Source organism: Cyprinus carpio, chromosome A2, assembly GCF_018340385.1.
Source record: "Cyprinus carpio isolate SPL01 chromosome A2, ASM1834038v1, whole genome shotgun sequence".
NCBI classification, from domain to species: Eukaryota; Metazoa; Chordata; class Actinopteri; order Cypriniformes; family Cyprinidae; genus Cyprinus; species Cyprinus carpio.
Genome location: NC_056573.1, coordinates 1,739,281 through 1,759,961, shown reverse-complemented (window position 1 = coordinate 1,759,961; position 20,681 = coordinate 1,739,281). Strand labels below are relative to the sequence as shown.

At 38.3% G+C, this 20,681-nt stretch overlaps 4 protein-coding genes across 7 annotated transcripts; 2 read left to right on the top strand and 2 right to left on the bottom strand.

The window, feature by feature from the left end:
* The first annotated feature begins 366 nt into the window (after positions 1-366).
* Positions 367-1,079, top strand: LOC109058524 (gastrula zinc finger protein XlCGF8.2DB-like). The gene is made up of 2 exons (XM_042713988.1): positions 367-399; positions 699-1,079. Exons 1-2 carry the CDS (start codon positions 367-369, stop codon positions 1,077-1,079), a joined length of 414 nt encoding a protein of 137 aa, XP_042569922.1.
* A 6,447-nt stretch (positions 1,080-7,526) lies between these two features.
* On the top strand, positions 7,527-9,852 carry LOC122147220 (gastrula zinc finger protein XlCGF7.1-like). Its single transcript, XM_042768882.1, has one exon. The coding sequence runs from the start codon at positions 7,610-7,612 to the stop codon at positions 8,480-8,482; it is 873 nt and encodes a 290-aa protein (XP_042624816.1). The 5' UTR covers positions 7,527-7,609; the 3' UTR covers positions 8,483-9,852.
* A 2,019-nt stretch (positions 9,853-11,871) lies between these two features.
* On the bottom strand, positions 11,872-15,030 carry LOC122147218 (gastrula zinc finger protein XlCGF57.1-like). 2 transcript variants are annotated; one of them, XM_042768862.1, is made up of 2 exons: positions 14,674-15,030; positions 11,872-13,203 (listed from the first exon to the last, which is right to left on the bottom strand). In XM_042768862.1, exons 1-2 carry the CDS (start codon positions 14,759-14,761, stop codon positions 12,050-12,052), a joined length of 1,242 nt encoding a protein of 413 aa, XP_042624796.1. In that variant the 5' UTR covers positions 14,762-15,030; the 3' UTR covers positions 11,872-12,049. The 2 variants fall into 2 exon arrangements, with proteins under 2 accessions (XP_042624796.1, XP_042624803.1); XM_042768869.1 differs by having other exon boundaries at positions 11,872-13,191; positions 14,674-15,027.
* A 1,089-nt stretch (positions 15,031-16,119) lies between these two features.
* Positions 16,120-20,562, bottom strand: LOC109055309 (gastrula zinc finger protein XlCGF57.1-like). Of its 3 annotated transcripts, none has more exons than XM_042768736.1 (3): positions 20,002-20,562; positions 19,778-19,882; positions 16,120-18,731 (listed from the first exon to the last, which is right to left on the bottom strand). In XM_042768736.1, exons 2-3 carry the CDS (start codon positions 19,848-19,850, stop codon positions 17,584-17,586), a joined length of 1,221 nt encoding a protein of 406 aa, XP_042624670.1. In that variant the 5' UTR covers positions 19,851-19,882; positions 20,002-20,562; the 3' UTR covers positions 16,120-17,583. The 3 variants fall into 3 exon arrangements, with proteins under 3 accessions (XP_042624670.1, XP_042624677.1, XP_042624660.1); XM_042768743.1 differs by having other exon boundaries at positions 20,103-20,562; XM_042768726.1 differs by having other exon boundaries at positions 16,121-18,731; positions 19,778-20,245; positions 20,427-20,561.
* Positions 20,563-20,681: the final 119 nt, after the last annotated feature.

Here is a 20,681-nt window from a genome sequence, read left to right as displayed (position 1 = left end):
CAGGAATAAAACTAAACTACTGAGAAATTTTTGAAAAATGTATCATCTTATTTTTATTATATTTTATCTTAACAATAAAAGATTTAGGAGCTGGGAAACAATGTTGTGTTCTTTATTTTTCACTCAGGTTCACCCATTCAACACATTTACAGCACATCATTTATCCACTAGGTCACGCTGATACTCATTTAACCCAATACAACTCTCATTTTGCTTACTAAGGTTTATTATAACATCACTGTATTATTGAACAAAGTAAGATTATTTAAACAAGTGTGATTAACTGTCTAACCAAGCTGATATAATTAAACATAATAATAATAATAATAATAATAATAATAATAGGCTATTATAAAATCACGTGACATGCACATTGAACAACTCACTGTTAGAGCATCTGTAAATTAAAACCTTGACATTTCTTTACGCATTGTACTCCAAAAACATAATAACTCTACTAAGAACGTTTTCCTGAAGTAATGTGAAAAGTCGTCTGTTATTGATTATAATCGCAGGGCATATGTGAAGTGTGGTGAGTTTCAGAGTAACAGCGCTGTGTTCTTTGGGCTTGATCTTCATACTCATCTCAATCCTAATCAATGACACGTTTGACAGCCGGAGAAATCCCACAGACGGAGAAAGATTCAACACGAAGCACGGGAGCCAAGAAGTCCTTCTCCTGCACTCACTGCAGATAGAGCTACAAGCGTGAAGGAGACCTGAAGGATCACCTGGTGATTCACAACGGACAGAAGCCCTTCAGCTGCCAGCAGTGCGTCAGGAGCTTCACACGCAAGGGAAACCTGAAGAAACACATCATCGTTCACTTCGGAGAGCGGCCCTTCACCTGCCAGCAGTGCGAGAATAACCTCAGACACCAGGGGAACCTCACCAGTCACATGAAGATTCACACCGGAGAGAAATCACAGCGCAATTACAGGAAACTCATGCAGGTGTGCAATTACAAAAAGCCGGTGCTGTGTCCCGCCGGAGACATGCCCTTCAGATGTGAGCCATGCGGCCAGAGATTCATTCTGTCCTCACACCTGAAGAGACACCAGAAGTGGCGCTCGCATTAGAGACCTCCTCACACCTAGAGAGCTCAGACACTGATTCACTCTTACTAAAACCCCAACTGAAGAGTCACACTATTTCATCTGTACTGAACCAGAATAGAATTGAGCTGAATGAGGACATTACTGTCTTCTGTAGAGCTGGATCTGTTGTTTCCTCACTGAAGACTTTCACAGCATTGGTGCTGTTTCTCTCCTAACCTGGAGCAGTCTGTATTGTATAAAGCACTATATGAATAAATGTGACTAGAAATATCACATCCATTGGATTGAATGCAGTATGGTTTAGTGTTAATATATAATTTATTTATCGATTGATTTCATGTCGAATCAGACCTGATCTTTCACAAGCCAAATGATTTTGAGAAAGGTTCAGCATAATCTTCCACAAGCATCAGTTTTTGCATTTTTACACACTGATTTAATGACAGAACAGCATGAACATGATCAAACTGTGCAGAACCTGTTCAATGAATAATAATGTGATCTATAAGAGAGAGTGTGTTTGACTCCACAGAACAAGAAACACATGAAGAAGTTCATGATTACATCACTGAAGTTTATTCTGTGTCCGAACCCGAATACAACTAGTCTGAATGGACCTGCGCTCAAATACACTAATGCAACTTTTTATTTTAATAGTAAGTAATATTAGTAGTAAATGATGCACTTTACATTATATTAACATTCTTACACCACCCTGTCTGTATTGACTCAAATGAACACTTGAATATAATTAATCTAACAAAACCACATTTCAAGGAGCACAAGAGAACAGAGAACACAAGATTCTCAGATTCACAAAAACAAAATTTTATAAAATGAGTTGTTACCAAGCAAATAAAATCGGTATCAACAAAATGTATCTTTGCAACACAGAAGCTGCATCAGAAGTGTCATCTAGATGTATTTACACACTGTCTAATGCAGCTCTGAGGGACATAAATACTTTCACCAGCAATTACAAATGCATAAATAATGTTTTTGATATTTGAAACATAAAACATTGAAAACTGGTGTATATTATATATTGAATATATGAAATGATATAAATATATACATTTTCTGCCCCATATCTTAAATGATGTGATAATTCTAAATTCATTTTAATAGACTGGTTCATGCAGTGAACGCACTCTAAGTGAAGTATTTCGAAGTATTATTTTGAAGGAATATTTCGATCGCCCCCTGGCGGCTGCCTGCAGTACAGGTCATAAACCCCGCCCCCTCCATGTAAACGAATGGGAAATCCAAACTAAATTAAAATCTAATTACACTTCAAATTAATATTTTTAATAAAGATGGTTATTTACCTAACGTCATGTTAGGTAGTTCTGATCACTCGAATGTAAGTTCAAGCGTTCGTTTTTCTAATAAGTTTGCTTTTAGTTATGTGATCCCTTGTGAAAAAGAAGTGCACTTATATACTTTTATAAAGTGTATTTATTGCAGAAATAATATACTTTAAAAGAACACATAAGTGCAAATTAAATGTTATTTTCGATGCTTAAATGCATTGTATTTGTAATTAACTTCAAATGTATCACATTTTAAAGCGATATTAAATGCAATTAGTTGAACTTTTGAATATTTTTTTAAACCACTTAAGTGGGACTTTTTAGTACATATTAATATGTACTTTCATAATTGCTTCTAGTGTCTTTGAAATATGGTTATAGTGTACTACTAACGTACTGACAAGCTACTATTAATGTTAACTAAAATATACTCTAATGTCAGTTAACAATACACTTAAGTGTGAATTAAATGTGTTTTCGACCACCTAAATGCATGTTATTTGTAATTGATTTCATATATATTACAGTTTAAAATTACATTAAGTGCAATTAGTTGAACTTTTGAGTGATATTTTTGAACCACTTAAGTGGGACTTTAGTATATTTTATATGTGCTTTGAAATATGGTAAATATTTGCTTCTGAATAAGCAATTAATGTGAACTAAAATATACTTCAATGTAATTTCAGTGTATTAATTACCTAGTTACAATCAACACACTTACATTTATTGACAAAACAATCTCTAAAACAAATACACAAAAGCGCTTTTTGCTGATGCACAAGAAAAATATACACAGTTGCAACACTTTAACTCACTTATTAGAAAGAGACTGGAGAACAATGCAAAATCACTTACATACAAAAGTACCTAATCTCACCATCACAGAAAACATCATTCTGTAAGATGTATGAGCCTGTTTCCTCATTGGGGACCTAAAAATGTCCACAAGGTCAACATTTACTGGTCTTACTATCCTTGTGAAGTCATTTGGTCTCCATTACACATAGGATTACTAACACACAAACCTAATACAAAAAAAAAAAAAAAAAAATTTAAAATCAAGAAAATTATAATTCCATGTACAACAAATGAGATCTTATTGTAAAACATTACCAAACCGTGTTAATGGTACCCCTGGTTTCACAGACAAGGCTTAAGACCAGCCCCAGACTAAAATGTAATTCTATAATTATGCTTTGGCAATACTGTGCAAGGCATGCCAATAAAGCCCATTTGAATTGAATTAAATGTAATTCTGAGCTGTTTCAACTGAAAGAAACTTGCACTGACTGATCTTTAAAAATATCAGTGCCTTTGTTTTGTCTCAAGATGCACACCAGTAATGTTTTTTTTAAGGCATGTTAATGAAAATGACTTAAATGTCCTTATTGAGCTATGATCCTGGCTTAGTCTAAGTCCTGTCTGTGAAACCCGGCCATTAGTTCTCAAACCTTTACTAGCACCAACATTAAACAGGACTTCTTACTCCAGCATTAGTGAATGCAAGTTTGAATAAATAAATAAATGTACTAATTTTTAAAAAAAGAATTCAAAATGAACTTGCTGGGAAGTGCTGTCTGTCAGTGTCCCAGAAGCTCTCCATCGGCACTAAACTTCACCTCATGAAGCTGCACACCGTCTCTCCACAGTCTGTGTGAACGGAAATTATCCAAAGAGGCAGGAAAGTCCGGAAAAAAATACCTTGAGGAAAGAAAGAAGAACAATTGTTATAAAACATATCCAGTCATTATAAATGGTTCAGTTGAGTGAAAGCAATAGACACAGCTGCAGTCCAAGTTTATATACACCATGCAGTCTCTGCAAAATGTTAATAATTTAAGCAGTAAGAGGGTAGAGAGGTAGAATCATTAAAAATTGCAATTTCTGCCCTGATGGAGCAGTTTATTCTGCAAGATGTGTGTAAACTTTTGACCACATCTGCATCACCTAACGTTACCTCAATCATCAGGGCAACATGGTGGTAGAATGCTGGGAGATGTTCTTCAGAATTCCTGATCATACCATCTTCACTGACACTGGGCTTTAAAAATAGATAACATTTTTACAAACATTTATTATTCCTACTTTACAGGGAATAAAACATAATTTTATCAGTTACCCAAATGTAGATAAATATCCGAAAATCTATGAAAATTAAGAAAGGTACCTTTAATTTTATTTCCCTCATCTTGCCTTGCAAGCTTCTCTCACACATCTTCATGAAGGATGTTCCTGTATTTACCACGACTGTCGTCTTCCTTTGGTTTGTTACCTGTAAAATATATGATGATTAGAGGGGGTCTGTAAATGCACAGGTGGGGATATGTTACTTGCAAATGGAAAAGATTCAAAGAATTTAAAATCTATTAAGTGTGTGATCTGGGTGAGCTGACTAGACAACAATTCACTAAAAACTTCTAACATCACCTCTTCAGCACTGGTCTGTGTCTTCACACTGTATCTCCAGCAACAAATCTGTACTGATCCTGCAAAATCAATAACTCCAGATAAGTACAAACATATTACATATTACAAACACAAGCAGTAACGGAACATCTTACTCTTCAAATGAAGAAAAAAAAAACAAAAACATTATTTCTAGAGGTGGCTGATATATTGAATATTACTGGTGGTTATAATATCGATTATATACTGTACATTACAAGATCGGATCTTTGAATTTTGTTCAGTAGCATTAAGTTAAATTTTAAATAGTTAGTTAAAATACAATATTGTATTTTCAGCAGCCAAATTTCTTGGTCCACGCACGTGATAACATTCCGATATCAGAATGCATTCACAGATAACGTTAAATTATAGGACACGATTAATTTCCCTCCCGAGTTCATATAGCACGTTAAATCATAGAAAGCCGCCGGAAAGGTAAAACAAAATTAAGAATAAAGAAAGCTTATATCAAGATATACTTACTTGATTCATCATCTGCAGTACATGAATGATCCAAACGCGCCGCTCCTCTGTTCCCGTTTGATGAAAATTTCAACAATAAGTTTTATTGGAGTATACTGTATAAGAAAGTGTATTTAGATGTAGAAGAAATATACATTTCAAGTGCATTAATGCACATAGTATATATTATAGACTAAATACATTTAAAATACATGAACAAATGTAATTTTGGAGAACACACGTAAGTTGAAATTAAAATCAATTATTTTACATGTGCTTTAGTATACTGAGAAATATATCAAAATGGTTAGAGAGTTGGACTTGTAACCCAGAAGGTCGCAGGTTCGAGTCTCGGTGCTGGCAGGAGTTGTAGGTGGGAGGGAGTGAATGAACAGTGCTCTCTTCCACTCTCAATACTCATGACTGAAATATCTTGAGCTGGCATATATGAACCCCCAGTTGCTCCGGGCGTGTGATTATAGCTGCCCGCTGCTGTGTGTGTGTGTGTGTGGTGTGTGTGTGTGCACTTGGATGGGTTAAATGCAGATCACCAATTCCGGTATGGGTTACCATGTCACGATTCCGGGTGTGTAAATAATTTATTATCCTATAAGTACAACCTGTATCAGCATCTTTATTTCTTGTGTTTTATCAGAGTATCAACATTTCTGTCAATCAAGTTATTTTCCACTGTGACATTTCTGTGAATAGACAGCTATAAGATGTCTTGGTCTTTGTTGGTATAATGGGTAAATACCACATTCACAAAGCAAGAGATCCTGCATTTAAGCCTAACGGTAAAGTTTGTGCCACATTTACCATTAGCAACACTTAAAAACCTCCTCAATATAAAGTATCTTTAAAGAAACTGCATTTTAATTTTTGTATTTCTTCTTTCTGTATTCTCTTGTTGGAGGATTCTGGAATGCTGTATTTTTGTTTTAGTGGAATAAAAACCTTCCTCCAGTCCAGTAGGTGGCGGTAGTGCCGAACTATAGGCGACTTAACCGCAAAAAGGCAGAAGGAGACACATCTGAAGCACTGATTTGGAAACAGAACGAGATTAGTAAAGGTTTATGGAGCATTAATTAAATCTGCGGAATTTTTCATTGGAAAAAATGGAGCGCATTAAATTAGAGATCACGGATATGAATGAGGAAGAACCATGTGAAGTGAAAGATGAAGATACTGAGGAACAAAGCGGTTGGTGTGCATTCATGTTCCTAATATTTACTTATGATGAATATTAAACTAATAAATGCCCAGAATTGATCCTTGGATAACAGAGATCCCTGTCAGTCGGTACAAGTGTAATATTAATTTAAAATTAAAAAGCAAAGCACAAAACATTACACTCAACTGCTGTACTTCAGATATAATAATAATAATAAAATAATAATAATCCATACTCAAACATTTAAATGTCACATAATGAAGTTTTCATCTAAACGTCATGACAGATTTATTCAAACATATGTAATTAATAGGTTGAGTAAATAAGTCTAACTAATGAACACTGGATAACTTTCAAATGTAACGTTACGTGACGTTTTTTCCGTGTTTGAAACACTGTAACAAGCGCGCGCTCTGATGTTCGGTTACATGAGAGCGGAAACATTTGACCGTTACACTCACTGTAACAAGCGCGCGCTCCGGAGTTCCTTCATGTTTATCAGTGCAGTGAACATCAGAGTTATTTCTTTCTTGTCTTGCGTTCTCATATTTTAAACAAGTCTTTGAATATCAAAGAAACTTGTGATTCTACGAACATCGCCAGAGCTGCTGGAGTGTATATCTGTTGGTCATATTCACTTTATGTAAAATGAGCCTTACCTGATCTCTGTTTGAGAAACTATAATTATGAAGTATGGTTGGTTACAGTGTTTACTGTTTATTCGTGTTTATTGTTCTTTATTTGTGAAAAATAAAATAGAAAGTTGATATTGATTTTCTTTTTTTTTTCTAAAAAAAAAAAACAAAAAAAAAAGCAATTCCAAATATTTTATTCCAAATAGACATTTACATTGTCTCGAAGTTGTATAGCAGTTGTCTTTCAAATTTGCTTTTCAATCTGTCTGACATTTGCCTCTTGAAATGAATTTGAACTATTTAATGTGTTGACTTTAGGTCTGATGGAGGTGAAAGAGGAGCGTCCAGAACTGAACGATGTAGAGGAAAACCATCAAGAACCTCATAATTTCATAAATGGAGAAACATCTGTGACCTCCTCACACACCTGACAAGAACTCCTCGCAGAAAAGAAGATCATTCCCGTGTGATCAGTGTGGAAAGAGTTTCGTGCGTAAAGGAGTCCTGAAGGATCACATGAAGATTCACACCGGAGAGAAACCTTATTTGTGTGATCAGTGTGGACGGAGATTCACGCGCAGACATCTCCTGAACGAACACATGCGCAGTCACACCGAAGAGAAGCCTCACACGTGCTCTCAGTGTGGGAAGGGTTTCTCACTCAGTGAAGACCTCAAGATTCACATGAGCATCCACACGGGAGAGAAGCCGTTCACATGTGATCAGTGTGGAAAGAGCTTCATGCGTAAAGGAGTGCTGAGCAAGCACATGCGCAGTCACACCGGAGAGAAACCTCACGTGTGTGTGGAGTGTGGAAAGGGGTTCTCACTTAAAGAAAACCTGAAGTGCCACATGAGAATCCACACCGGAGAGAAGCCTTACACATGCAAGGAGTGCGGAGTCAGCTTTAAATTTAAAGGAAACCTTAACTATCACTTACGGATTCACACTGGAGCCACACCTTTCACGTGTCATCTGTGTGGGAAGAGTTTCACGCAGCCGGACAGCCTGACGTATCATCTGCGCTGTCACGCTGGAGTAAAGCCTTTTAAATGTGAGCAGTGCGGTAAAGCGTTCATTCTGGCCTCACACCTGAAGAAGCACATGATGGCTCATGCCAACGAGAGGCCTCACTTCTGTTCTGTTTGTGGAAAGACTTTTTCACGGCTGGACTGTTTTAAAATGCACCAAAAAGGTCACACCGGTGTGAAAGTTCACGTGTGCTCTGAGTGCGGGAAGAGTTTCAGAAGAGCCGGAGAACTGAAGGGTCACCACAGAGTCCACAGCGGAGAAAAACCCTACAAGTGCTCGCTCTGTGACAAGAGTTTCAGCTCATCATGCACTCGACAGAAACATGTCAGACAGCACTGTCCAAAGAGGGCAAAGTGAACAGTTTGCTGTGACCCTACAAAGATGAGCAGAAAAAGAGGCCTCATTATCTGTATTGATTAATCTTGTGCTTGTATATTTAAACACATCTAATTAAAGTGACTTTGCTCATACCAGTATTTTCTGCACGGACCACTGCTCATATTTGTTGCATAATGATGCATTTAAAAGTTAATGGCCAAACACATGTTTATAATGGTTCACGTTGTTGTTGCAGATGAAATATAACACAGATAACATTAAATGAACATTTTTGTCAGGCTAAATGTTGATCATTAGTAACTTATGCCTTTATCTAAACTGCACATTCGCCATGTTTGTAGTTTTTTAACACTTTTTATTCATGTTTGTAGTTCTGAACTGAATCCTCCTCCAAAGCTCAATGGATTGTGGGTAATATTAGCCATTAGAGTGTGCATGTATCTACATTTCACAGATCGACCTGAAATAGTTGACCATCCGGGGAAACTCTTTTCTGCATACTATGCTTTGGGACACACTTAATACAGCTTTAATTGTTTTTTGTTTTTTTCTGTGAATTTTAATGTGTCCCGTTTAATTTGTCTTTTTTCTGAACAAAAAATTATGACAATCATACATTTTTCCATGATTTAGTGACAAAATGTCATTCAGTGTAACAATAGTTGATGTCAGGTATATTTAGAACAAGAATGGTTATCCTTTAAGTCTGATAAGTCATTTTCAATCTTTGCCACAATCCATTGTTCAGCAATACGTTTTTAATCATGTTAAACATAATAAAATTTAGTATGATGACTTATTCTTTTCTAAATTTTATTAAGTACAGGTCACCCATATTTTGTTTTCATAAATGTTATTTTTCTGACCCCATCAGCTGATATTTTATCGTTTTAGGCAAAAAACTCATTTTTTTTTTTTTGAACCAGGGACAATAATAATAATATACACAAGTTAATTTTTTTAATTTATTTGTGAGGGAATAATTAGCTCATAATTTACATCCTGATCTGGAGTTTCCTCTCTCTTATCAAAGATGGGACTAAATGAAATCAACAGTAACATATCTATGTAAGTGTTTATGAATACATTAACAAGCTCATAATAAATGAGTTATGAATGATAATCATCATCAGCTTCTCTGCTGTTTCCTCCTCTGTCTGTGTTTCTCCTTTTTAATAAACATCTTCACAATACTGTCACACACAGATAGAAGTTAATAATAGAGTTTTCCCCTTTCTCTCAGCTCTAAGATCTGAACAATTCTGCAGCAAACTAGAATCATTTCTAGAACTAATAAACTGTTACAGTAATAACATCTGTTTCGAGATGAGACAAAAGGCTGAAGAAACCTGAACGCTTGGACAAAACAGGCCAGCTGCATTTCATCTGCAGACAGAAGTCATCACACAAGGTCATGAACTTCTGAACTACAAACCAGCTAAATACTCATAATTCACCCACAGAACGAGGATGTGTGTGTGTGTGTGTGTGTTTACTGGGTTTCCTCGGCAGGTACTTCTCATGCAATAAACTTTTTTTTTTTACATACTATTCATATGATCTCGTCTAAAATGTTCAAATCCTCCTAAAAAAGAAAAAAGCTTTCGACTCGAATCTAAAATGATTAATAAACTGCACAGAGGCTTCACGAAGACTACAAACACACAAAAGATGATTTAGCTCTTTTTATTTGTTAATGTCATCATGTACAGTTTGCACACTACACATCTGCAGCCTTGGTGATGAGACAACTAAATAATGCAATTAATGCATTTATTCATAAACACACACACACACACACACAGATGGGCTTGACTGATTCTGGCAGCCAACACATACACCAGTACACCATAATAATAATCTTATTATAATGCAGACAGATTCTCACACTTGATTAGAGGAATATAAATCATTTGTTCTATTTAAACACCAGCTGTGCCATTATCAATGCAAGAACCGATGACCTCTGAATATTCGCCATATTCTGAAGGACAAAGATTAGTTGAGAGTTACAGCAGAGAATAACACTGACTGCATTTCTGAACACCTTCCTGGAGCTTCACAGCGCCTGCACATTCTGCTGAACATATTAGTTTGTGTTCACCAGAAGAAAGCCTAAATGTTCGGAAGAAAGGCCCCAGTTTTTTTGGAAACTTACTATTCAAGCTTCCAACACTGACTTTTCCATCCATCACCTTACAACAAACATGATTAAGTAAATGAAACTGTTAAAGGAATAGTTCACCCAAAAATGAAAATGTGCTGAAAATCTGCTCATCCTCAGATCATCCTAGATCTAGACGAGTTTGTTTCTTCATCAGGTTTGTAGAAATGTAGCACTGCATCAGTGTCTCATCAATTGATGCTCTGCAGTGAATGGGTGCCGTCAGAATGAGAGTCCAAAGAAAGCTTTGTTATGGATTATGGACTCTATGTATTTGAGTTAAAAGCGTCTTAACACTGGATGTGTTTCATCTTTTGTCTTCTCCAGATGTTAACTGATGGACTGGAGTGCTGTGGATTACTTGTGATGTTTTTATCAGCTGTTTGGACTCTCATTCTGATGGCACCCATTCACTGCTGAGACACTGATGCAGTGCTACATTTCTACAAACCTGATGAAGAAACAAACTCACCCTGATCTCAGATGAGTAAAATTTTTTTAGTGAACCTAATGCAGATAAAATGTTATTTAATAGTACTGCTACTCAGGGTGCGATTTGTGAAAAAAAACAGAGGTGGGGATGCTTTTGAAAATTTTTATGAAATGATTTTAATACGACGGAAATTGTATTAAGTGATCTCAGTTTAATAAAAACACAAAGCCTACGTTAGGCCTATTAATTGTAATGATTTAATGTCCACGGTTATTCAAACAACAAATTACATCGAGCAAAGAACACAACGGAGCTTTTTGAAAACTCCGATCAGTAAACCATTTGTTTGAATCACGGTTTCGAAACACTCCAATCGGATCGTGTATCGCGACTCATTTGATTCAGATCGGGACGTCAGAGCAGGTTTGCATGATGTTTTTATCCCCACCGGGGATAAAAGTTATTCAGCAGAGGCAGGGATGCATAGACCAGAGGGGGGGAAATCCCCCCCATCCCCCCCGGCAAATCGCACCCTGCTGCTACTCCCCGAAATAACATCAGTGTCCCTGCAGCACAGAAGCAGTCATCAGTAGCACAGGTATATTTGTAGCAATAGACAACAATACATTGTATGGATCACAATTATACATTTCTCTTTTATGACAAAAATCATTAGGATATTAAGTAAAGATCATGTTCCATGAAGATATTTGTAAGTGTCCTACCGTAAATATATCAAAACTTAATTTTTGATTAGTAATATGCATTGCTAAGAACTTCATTTGAACAACTTTAAAGATGATTTTCTCAATATTTAGATTTTTTTGCTCCCTCAGATTCCAGATTTTCAAATAGTTGCATCTCAGACAAATATTGTCCTCCTAACAAACCACACATCAATGGAGAGATTTCTAAAAACTGACATTTAAAGCTGGTTTTGTGCTCCAGGGTCACGTTTATAAAAGCCTCCCTGCAGGAACCGTGACGTTCACAGCAGCTTCTCGTCTGTCAGCTTGGGACAGTGCTTCTTCTTATGAGTCAGTAGTGTACTCAGTCGTCCGAAGCTCTTCCCACACAGCGGGCACTCGTAGGGTTTCTCTCCGGTGTGGATCCTCTGGTGCCGCTTCAGGTACATGAGTCTGGTGAAGGCCTTCCCGCAGTCCAAGCACACGTGCGGCTTCTCTCCGGTGTGGATCCTCTGGTGCTCTTTGAAGCTGTGGTGGCTTAAGAAGTCGCGTCCGCACTGCGAGCACACGAAGGGCCGCTCAGTGGTGTGTGTTTTCACGTGTTTCTGCAGATGCCGAGCCTCGACGAAGCTCTTCCCGCACTGAGTGCAGTGGTATAACTTCTCTCCCGAGTGCTTCTTCAGGTGACCCACCAGGTTTCCGTGATAAATGAAGCTCTTGCCGCACTGAGGGCAGGTGAAGGGTCTTTCTCCGGAGTGAATGCGTATGTGAATCTTCAGGTTTCCTTTGTGTGTGAAGTGGCGTCCGCACTGGCGGCAGGTGAAGGGCTTGAGTCCGGTGTGGATCTTCATGTGATGCAGGAGGCTTCCTTTGTGTGTGAAGCTCTTTCCGCACTGATCACACGCGAAGGGCTTCTCTCCGGTGTGGATCCGGATGTGATCGGTGAGGTTGTCTTTGTGGATGTAGCTCTTGCCACACAGATGGCAGACGTGCGGCCTCAAGCCGGTGTGAACTCTCAGGTGATTCTTCAGGCTCTGCTTGTGAATGAAGCTCTTGTCGCACTGATCGCAGGGGAACGGTCGGTCCACGGTGTGAATCCTGTAGTGCTCCATCAGGTGCTCTTTACACGCGAAACTCTTCTGGCACTGAAAGCAGGTGAAGGGCAGCTTGCAATCCGCTCTCGGAGCCGCTTTCAGCATCAGACTGGTTTCGGTCTCCGTGCAGCTTTCTCCGGAGTGAATCCTGAAGTGCTCCATCAGGTGCTCTTTGGACTCGAAGCTCTTTTTGCACTCGAGGCAGGTGAAGAAAAAGCCTGCGGTTCTCTGAGCTCTCTTCTGAGACAAGCTCTTCCCCGACTCTGAGCAGCTCAAGATCTTCTGACCGCTGAGGAGACGCCGAGGATCCTCGTCCAGCTCTTCACGCTCCTCTTTCACTTCCGTCGAGCCTGAGGTGAACACCACAAACAAACACAATCACTGACTGACGACTGTCAAAGAAAAAAAAAAGAGAATGAAACTGTGCAAATGCTTGAAGATCCTCAAAATATGACTTTTTTTCAGACTTTTTACAGTCATTTTAAGAGATATAACCATTTAAAGTAAAACTGAGACATGTTTCTTATCATTTTTAGAGCCGGTGTGTATGGAGTGACATTAGTGTCAAAACTTCTCTGTAAAATATATTCAGCCTTTGAACATGAATTTGTACGTGTTTTAAAAAACAGATCTCTTTTTCATCTGAAATTGAAAGTTTATGCAGGTAATAATTTATTTTGTTTGAAAACTTAATATTATTAATGTAGTTTTGTTAGAAATAAACATGTAGGTTTCACTAATTCTGACTGTTTTTGAGCAGGCTTGAGTACAAATATAATAATACTGATTATTCTCAGATTATAATGTTCTGAGAATGATAAATTCAAATAAAATTTCTCATCAACGATAAAAAAAATGCATCACTTTTTTTCCTCTGGTTCATGTGTAACTGAAAATTCTTATTAATAAAAAGAGAAAAATCCTACGGAAGCCATGGGATAAAAAATTAACGTAATTTTGAGTGTTTACCACAAAATTCTGAGAAAGAGAAAACCTCTGAACTGTGACACATGGAGCCGAGATAGTCCCCAGAATCTGAAAACACTGTGAGGGAAAACTTTACACTTTTACAATGCAGCTAAACAGCATTAAATGATGTCAGGTTGTGACTTAAACAGCGCCACAGCTCAAATAATACACAATAATTAGTGCAAATGCTTATATATATATATATATATATACAGGGTGCGATTTGCCGGGGGGGATGGGGGGGATTTCCCCCCTTCTGGTCTATGCATCCCTGCCTCTGCTGAATAACTTTTATACATCATGCAAACATCATGCAAACCCGCTCTGACGTCCAGATCTGAATCAAATGATTCGCGATACGCGATCCGATTGAAGCGCATTTCTTCGAAACAGTGAATCATTTTGCGATGCAAGACGAGGTTTAACTGATTCGGAGTTTCAAAGCTCCGTTGTGTTCTTTGATCGCTTTCTCGATGTAATTTGTTGTTTGAAAAATAACCGTGGACATTAAAACATTACAATTAATAGGCCTAACGTAGGAGTGGGATTACAATGTTTTTATTAAACTGAGATCACACTAAATACAATTTCCGTCGTATTTAAAAACATTTCAAAATTTTTTCAAAAGCATCCCCCCCTCTGTTTATTTCACAAATCGCACCCTGTATATATATATATATATATATATATATATATATATATTTAAAACGCTTTAAATTCAGATTTAGCCATTTATTTGCCGTCTTTTGGACTCTTGTTATGGTACCGCTGGGAAGAGTGAGCACAGTTCTCAGTGTAACTCCGAGAGGACTCAGAAACACAAACAGCACGTGTGCGTCACGTGTGTGTCACGTGTGCGTCACCTCCTCTTGGCTCCTCCGGCTGCTCGTCTTTCACTCTCCACGGCTCGGGAATCCTCATTTCTTCGCTCTCCTCTTTTATAAAGCTCATCTTTCCGGGTGAAGACGAGGTTTGATGAAGCTGCGGTTCGGAAGCGAGTCTTCATCGCTGCATCTCGACCAGAATCGCGTGTTTCTGCTGGGTGTTATCTCCTGTTTCGACTGTACAGCGTGCTGCTGATCTGATGCTGAGGTGAGCTGCTTCTCGAGTTGCGCTGCGTGAAAAGACGCGTTTGGCGCATGAGCGCCGCCTGCCGCGAGGAGGATGCGCCTGCAGGCCAACAACAAAACAATAACAAAGGCGACGCTTGATGACGTCATGAAGGAGAGTGGGATGATGGGAGATGTGGTTTCACCATCCAGAGTGTCCTAATCATGTGTACAGATGTAAAGAATTCATTATTTTTATTACCTGTACCTTAACGTGAGTTTAAGCACTCTCAAAAACTCCTCTTATCATCAATAAAGCTGTCTCTACGCTGTTTGATGAATGAATCTCTTACATCATACTCACATCTGCACTTTGTTGTTCATGATGAGCAGTGTTAGGCTCCTTACAAATATGTAATTTACTACTCGTTACTAGTTACTCCTTTCAAAAGTAATATTATTACTTTACTTATTACTATCTGGCAGCAGTAATGAAATAGTTACACTACTAGTTACATTACTTTTCCTTGACGCCCCACAGAAGCTGTAACTGTGTTTGTTCTCCATAAAATTCTTTCTAAAATGTTATAGCAATATATTTCTCCCTCATCATTTGATCAAAACCTCCTCTGGATCGCAGTCTGAAGTTTCTACAAACACTCTTTTAAGTAAAAGTGTTGTATTAATTGTCGTGTGTAAAGCTTGAAGCTGATTGTAGCTGTACTCTCTCTGATGTACACAAATATGATTATAAGCAGGCTGTTTTAATAAAATAAAATCAGTTGAAAGTTCATAAGAGTTTTAATCATAGTAACCACAAATAATTAATATAATTAATATGTGGATCAGAGGGATGTGTGTGTAAAACTAGAGTAAAGTTTAGACATATGTTTTAAGTTCTGTTTTTATATTGGATTTTATCATGGTAATGCCAATATTTCCATCCTCTGAATGTAAGCTTTTCCATATTCCAAGCTTTCCTGATGCACTGCTGACTTCGGCTAACTTTAAAGCTGCAGTCAACATTTTATTTCATTTTCATTTTATTCCCGACAGCCGTAATAGATTTAGTTTAACTGTACAGCAGCATAGTTTCTACAAGCGGAAACTGACAACGAGCCATTCTTTAACACCATTATTATTTCAACCATTATTTAAAATCGGAATTTCCCTAGTTTTACAAATCCTTGGGAACTTTTGGGATAATGCAAGTACACAACAGCATGAAATATATCACACCGTACAAGTGGATTTTTGGACATTTTATTACAAAAATCTTACATATTGTGCCTTTAAAGGGTTAAAAGAAGATATTTCGTAGATTGTGGGTAACTAAATATTTGCTGGTCCCCATTGACTTCCATATTTTCTTGTTTGGTTACCAACATATATATATATAGCTATATATCTTCATTTATGTTAAACAAAAGAAGTAAATGCATACAGGTGTGGAATAACTTGTGGGTGAGGAAACAATGACAGAATTTAAATTTTTGGGTGAACTGTCCCTTTAAGTGATGCTATATTCATGTTAATGCCATCAGATATGGTGCACAACTGCTATGCAAGGTTATGATCACTTAGATGTGTTTTATGTGGCACTGTTTCTGTCACACAGTTTTATTTTTGACACAAACCATACACTGCAAGCCGTCAAGTGACCAAACCACAACCTCAGGGGCCAGCAAACTTCTCCTAAGTCTGTGTGTCAGCAGTCATTAAAGAAGAATCAAGAATGATCACCAAGCTCTCAGTATCTTCCTGTTCTCTCTCTGTGTCTCTGAATCGCTCTCCTCTTTAACAAACCCATCTTCACTCCAGCAGATCTCAGCTCTTACTCCTGGGCTTTCTGCTTGTTTGGAAAGCAGACTTTGTCACCAACAGATCAGGCTTACAGACACTTTTGGAATTCATATTCTTCATTTTAATAAAGAGAAGGTCTGATAGTTCAACACAAACAATTACGAGCAAAGGTTGGAAGGCAGGCGACATTCATAAACACAAGTCACTGACAGCAGACAGGAAAGACTAACGAATGCAGAGAGAATTTAAGGACGTGACCGAACAGGACTGTGAATGTCCAGGCTCTGCAAACACATGATGGATTTGTATCTGAGCTTCCGGTTCAGTTTCAGGCTTGAATCTCCGTCTGCTGGAGTGAAAAGGACTTTAAAGGCACATTTTTGAAACAGTTCCAGTTTGAAGTGTTGCTATAAACCAGGTTCAGTACACACAGACGACAACATATAATGCTTTCACTGAAACAGCAATCAACAGTATCACAATAAGATAAAATGTTACAAAAGCGTATGTAGAAGTAGATTTGTTCTCTGAAGAAGTCACTGCATGCTACTTTATTTCATACAGGGTCAGAAGCACTGAAACTACCCAGCTGACGTGTTTATCTGTCCATTACGTGACTCATTTACATGATTAATGTAACCTACTCAAGCATTAACTAGCACACATTCAAGCTTGGTTAAATTTATAGTTTACTGAAATCAGTACTGAAGAGCTATGATTAACAAAATTACATTTTAAAGATATTAGAAAGGTAAATACACTGATGTCTGTAGAGTTTGATGCTACCACATGCAAAAAAATGCTATTCACTAATATGAAATGTGGCAGATTTTTCTAAACAAATACTCTGAACTCTCTTCAATATCCTAAATGGTCTTTTGTCAGGGTAAAAATCCTTTTGAACTTGAATGTGAACTTTGCTCACTTTTTCAGCTTTGGACAAGCCTTTTTTAAATGTTTTCCCAAACTCCCGTATCGACTGAACGTCTTCCCGCAGGAGGGACAGAGGTATGGTTTCTCTCCGGTGTGGACTCTCTCGTGTACTTTCAGTCCCGATGACTGAGTGAAGCTCTTCTCACAGTGAGAACACTTGTAGGGTTTTTCTCCGGTGTGGATCCGTTCATGCACTTTCAGTTCGGCGGCTCTAGCGAAGGTTTTCCCACAGTCCAGACACACGTAGGGTTTCTCACCGATGTGTGTTTTCTGATGGTCTTTAAAACCGTGCAGCCACAGGAAGCTCTTCCCGCAGAATGAACACACGTATCGCCGCTCGTCTTCGTGAATCCTCATGTGCGTCTTCAAATGCACGGCCAAGAAAAACTTCTTGTCGCAGCGCTGACAGTGAAAGGGTCTTTCTCCGGTGTGAGAGAGCAGGTGAGTTTTGAGATTGCAGGCCTCTGAAAACCTCCTGCCGCATTCAGGACACTGGTGTAACTTCTCTCCTGAGTGGACCTTCATGTGAACTTTGAGCGTGCTCTGTTGTGTGAAGCTCTTCCCGCACAGCATGCACGTGAAAGGCTTCTCTCCAGAGTGGATTTTGGCGTGTTCCCTCAGAACCTCCTTCTGTTTGTAGCTCTTTCCGCACTGAGGGCAGGTGTATGGTCTTTCTCGCGAGTGAATCCGTATGTGTCTCTTCAGCTCTCCTGAGCTCGGGAAGCTCTTTGCACACTGACGGCACGTGAAAGGCCTCTCTCCGGTGTGAATCCGAACATGCCTCTTCAGTCCTCCTGAGTTTGTGAAACGCTTTCCGCACTGAGGACAGGTGAAAGGTCTCTCTCCGGTGTGGATCCTGAAGTGATCCTTAAGGCTTCCTTTGCAGGTGAAGCTCTTGGCGCACTGAGGACAGGTGTATGGTCTCTCTCCGGTGTGGATCACCATGTGGACCTCCAGGTGTCCTTTACGAGTGAACCTCTTTCCACACTGAGAGCAGGAGAACGAGCCTTTAGCGTCCGCTCTTTTTGGTGAAACGTTCTTTTCATTCTCTGAGGAGCTAGAAGACTTTCCCCGATTCTGGTGCTTCTCCTTCACCTCATTCAGTTCTTGACTCTCACCTTTCACTTCCATCAAGTCTAAAATGAACAACAAAAACAATGAGTAAAACAAATGTGACGGGCCGAAAAAATCTCAAAGAGAGGAATATTTAATGTGCTGATGATATGATCAGGTGATATGTAACTATACTATAATAACTAGGGGTGTCAATTTGGGAAAAGAATAACATGTTAAAATAAATAAAACACATTTAACACACCCATGCTGCTCAGACCTGTATGTCATCTTTCACTGATGCAGTTGTTGATGAACATATTGTTACATTTAAAAAAAATTAAATAAATTTAGACAATATTGTCAACATTGCCTTTTCTGCTCAATTTCAATAAAACAAAAAAGTTCCAGTCAGAAAGCCCCAGCGGAACTGTTGAGCAACATACAGCAGTGATTCGTTACTGAATCAATCCATGGATTTGAATGAATCGAGTGAGTCAATGATTCAGTGACTCATTCATAGATAGTTGCTGAATTTGGGAACACATACTAATATACTACTCTCTTACTATTTTTAGCATATCTTTCTCTGGCAGAAATAGTAAGAGTAGTGTGCTAGTACTCTGAATCGAGCAAGTCGCTTACTTCGCTTCTGAATGAATCAACCACTGGAACAAATCAGTTGAGTGAACGACTCAATGACTCACGTATTAAGACAGTTTTAGTTTCATATTTAGAGTATAATTTCATTTTTTTTTAAAAAATCAACCACTTAATTTTCTAAAACAAATCATTTAATATTTAATAAAAACAAACCTAATAATGTTGAATCAAAATATTTCTTTCTAAAGCTACTTTTTGTAATGCATATTCAATGCTCTTTTCTCATTTCACACAATAATGACATTAAATGATCTTTTGAAGGGTAATTTCTCAGCCAAAATTAATGTGATTAATTAGATTAATTAAACGGCTTATTGTATAATTAATTAGATTTTAAAAAATCGACAACCCTGATAACAAACAGATTTGAGATCTGTTGTATTTTTATAGCATTTTGGCTGTCCAAGCTTTGTAACTGTAATGCTCGTATTTTGTTATTAATGCTGAAATAATAATCATCACCAACCTCTCTGCTCCTCAGTTTCTTCCTCTTGCTCGCTGCATGTTTCTGCTTCACCCTCCTCTTTAATAACCTCCATCTTCACAGTAGTGTGCAGATATTAGGAGGTCTCTGCCCTCGACACGTTTAAGATGATAATATCAATGGGGAGAACAAATGTGAACTATATCAATCTGTCATGTGAGGAGGCATTTCACCATATGAGTTACAATATTTACTCAGCACTATACCTCACATGAATCATTACACTTTATATCCGACAATAATCTAGAGATGTCGCTGGAATACTTTAGTAAAACATGACTCCATCGTTTCATATCGTGTCATACACCTTAAACGCTCAGAAACACGAAGCTCTCTCGCTCGATCCTCTGCAGCCCCGGCGCAGCCCTGATGACGCCACGGGCCCCGAAACACGTTCCTCTGTGCTTTAACAGCGGCTGAGCAGCTCAAACCGAGCACTGCCGCCACCATCTGTAGAAGAGATGATGAGAGCAGCACTGCAGGAGCCTCCGAGCTCACAGAACCTGCACATTACTGTCACTAACGTCTAAAGATTAGGACAAATCATTCTTAAAATAATGGAACGTTCTTATAGCGTTCTTAATATTTGAAAAACATTTTAGTGTCGAGAGGAAATGATGTTCTTGGTTACTTGTATGCTCGCAGAACTTGTTCAGGACGTTTTTCAGTAACTACAATCAGAGCCGCTGAGAAACAGAGGTGTGGCACGCTTTGATCTCGCCGCCACGCTTTGATCTCGCCGCCACGCGGTCACGTGCTTCATGGAGTTCTCAGTAGTTCCGAACATCTCCGCGCTGTCAGTGTGTTTGAATAGGTTTAGTAGGATAGACAGCAGCTTCACTATATTTGCAGCAGCTTCTAATGATTATTATCACATCATGTGGAT

Excerpts from the sequence above, each read along its gene's own strand:
- LOC109055309 (XM_042768736.1), bottom strand. The coding sequence starts at position 19,850 with ATGGAGGTTATTAAAGAGGAGGGTGAAGCAGAAACATGCAGCGAGCAA. Across the intron at positions 18,732-19,777 it reads AGAAACTGAGGAGCAGAGAG|ACTTGATGGAAGTGAAAGGT; the intron begins GTTGGTGATGAT and ends TGTTCATTTTAG.
- LOC122147218 (XM_042768862.1), bottom strand. The coding sequence starts at position 14,761 with ATGAGCTTTATAAAAGAGGAGAGCGAAGAAATGAGGATTCCCGAGCCG. Across the intron at positions 13,204-14,673 it reads GCCGGAGGAGCCAAGAGGAG|TGTTCACCTCAGGCTCGACG; the intron begins GTGACGCACACG and ends GTTTGTTTGTGG.
- LOC122147220 (XM_042768882.1), top strand. The coding sequence starts at position 7,610 with ATGAAGATTCACACCGGAGAGAAACCTTATTTGTGTGATCAGTGTGGA.
- LOC109058524 (XM_042713988.1), top strand. The coding sequence starts at position 367 with ATGCACATTGAACAACTCACTGTTAGAGCATCT. Across the intron at positions 400-698 it reads AACTCACTGTTAGAGCATCT|AGCTACAAGCGTGAAGGAGA; the intron begins GTAAATTAAAAC and ends CACTGCAGATAG.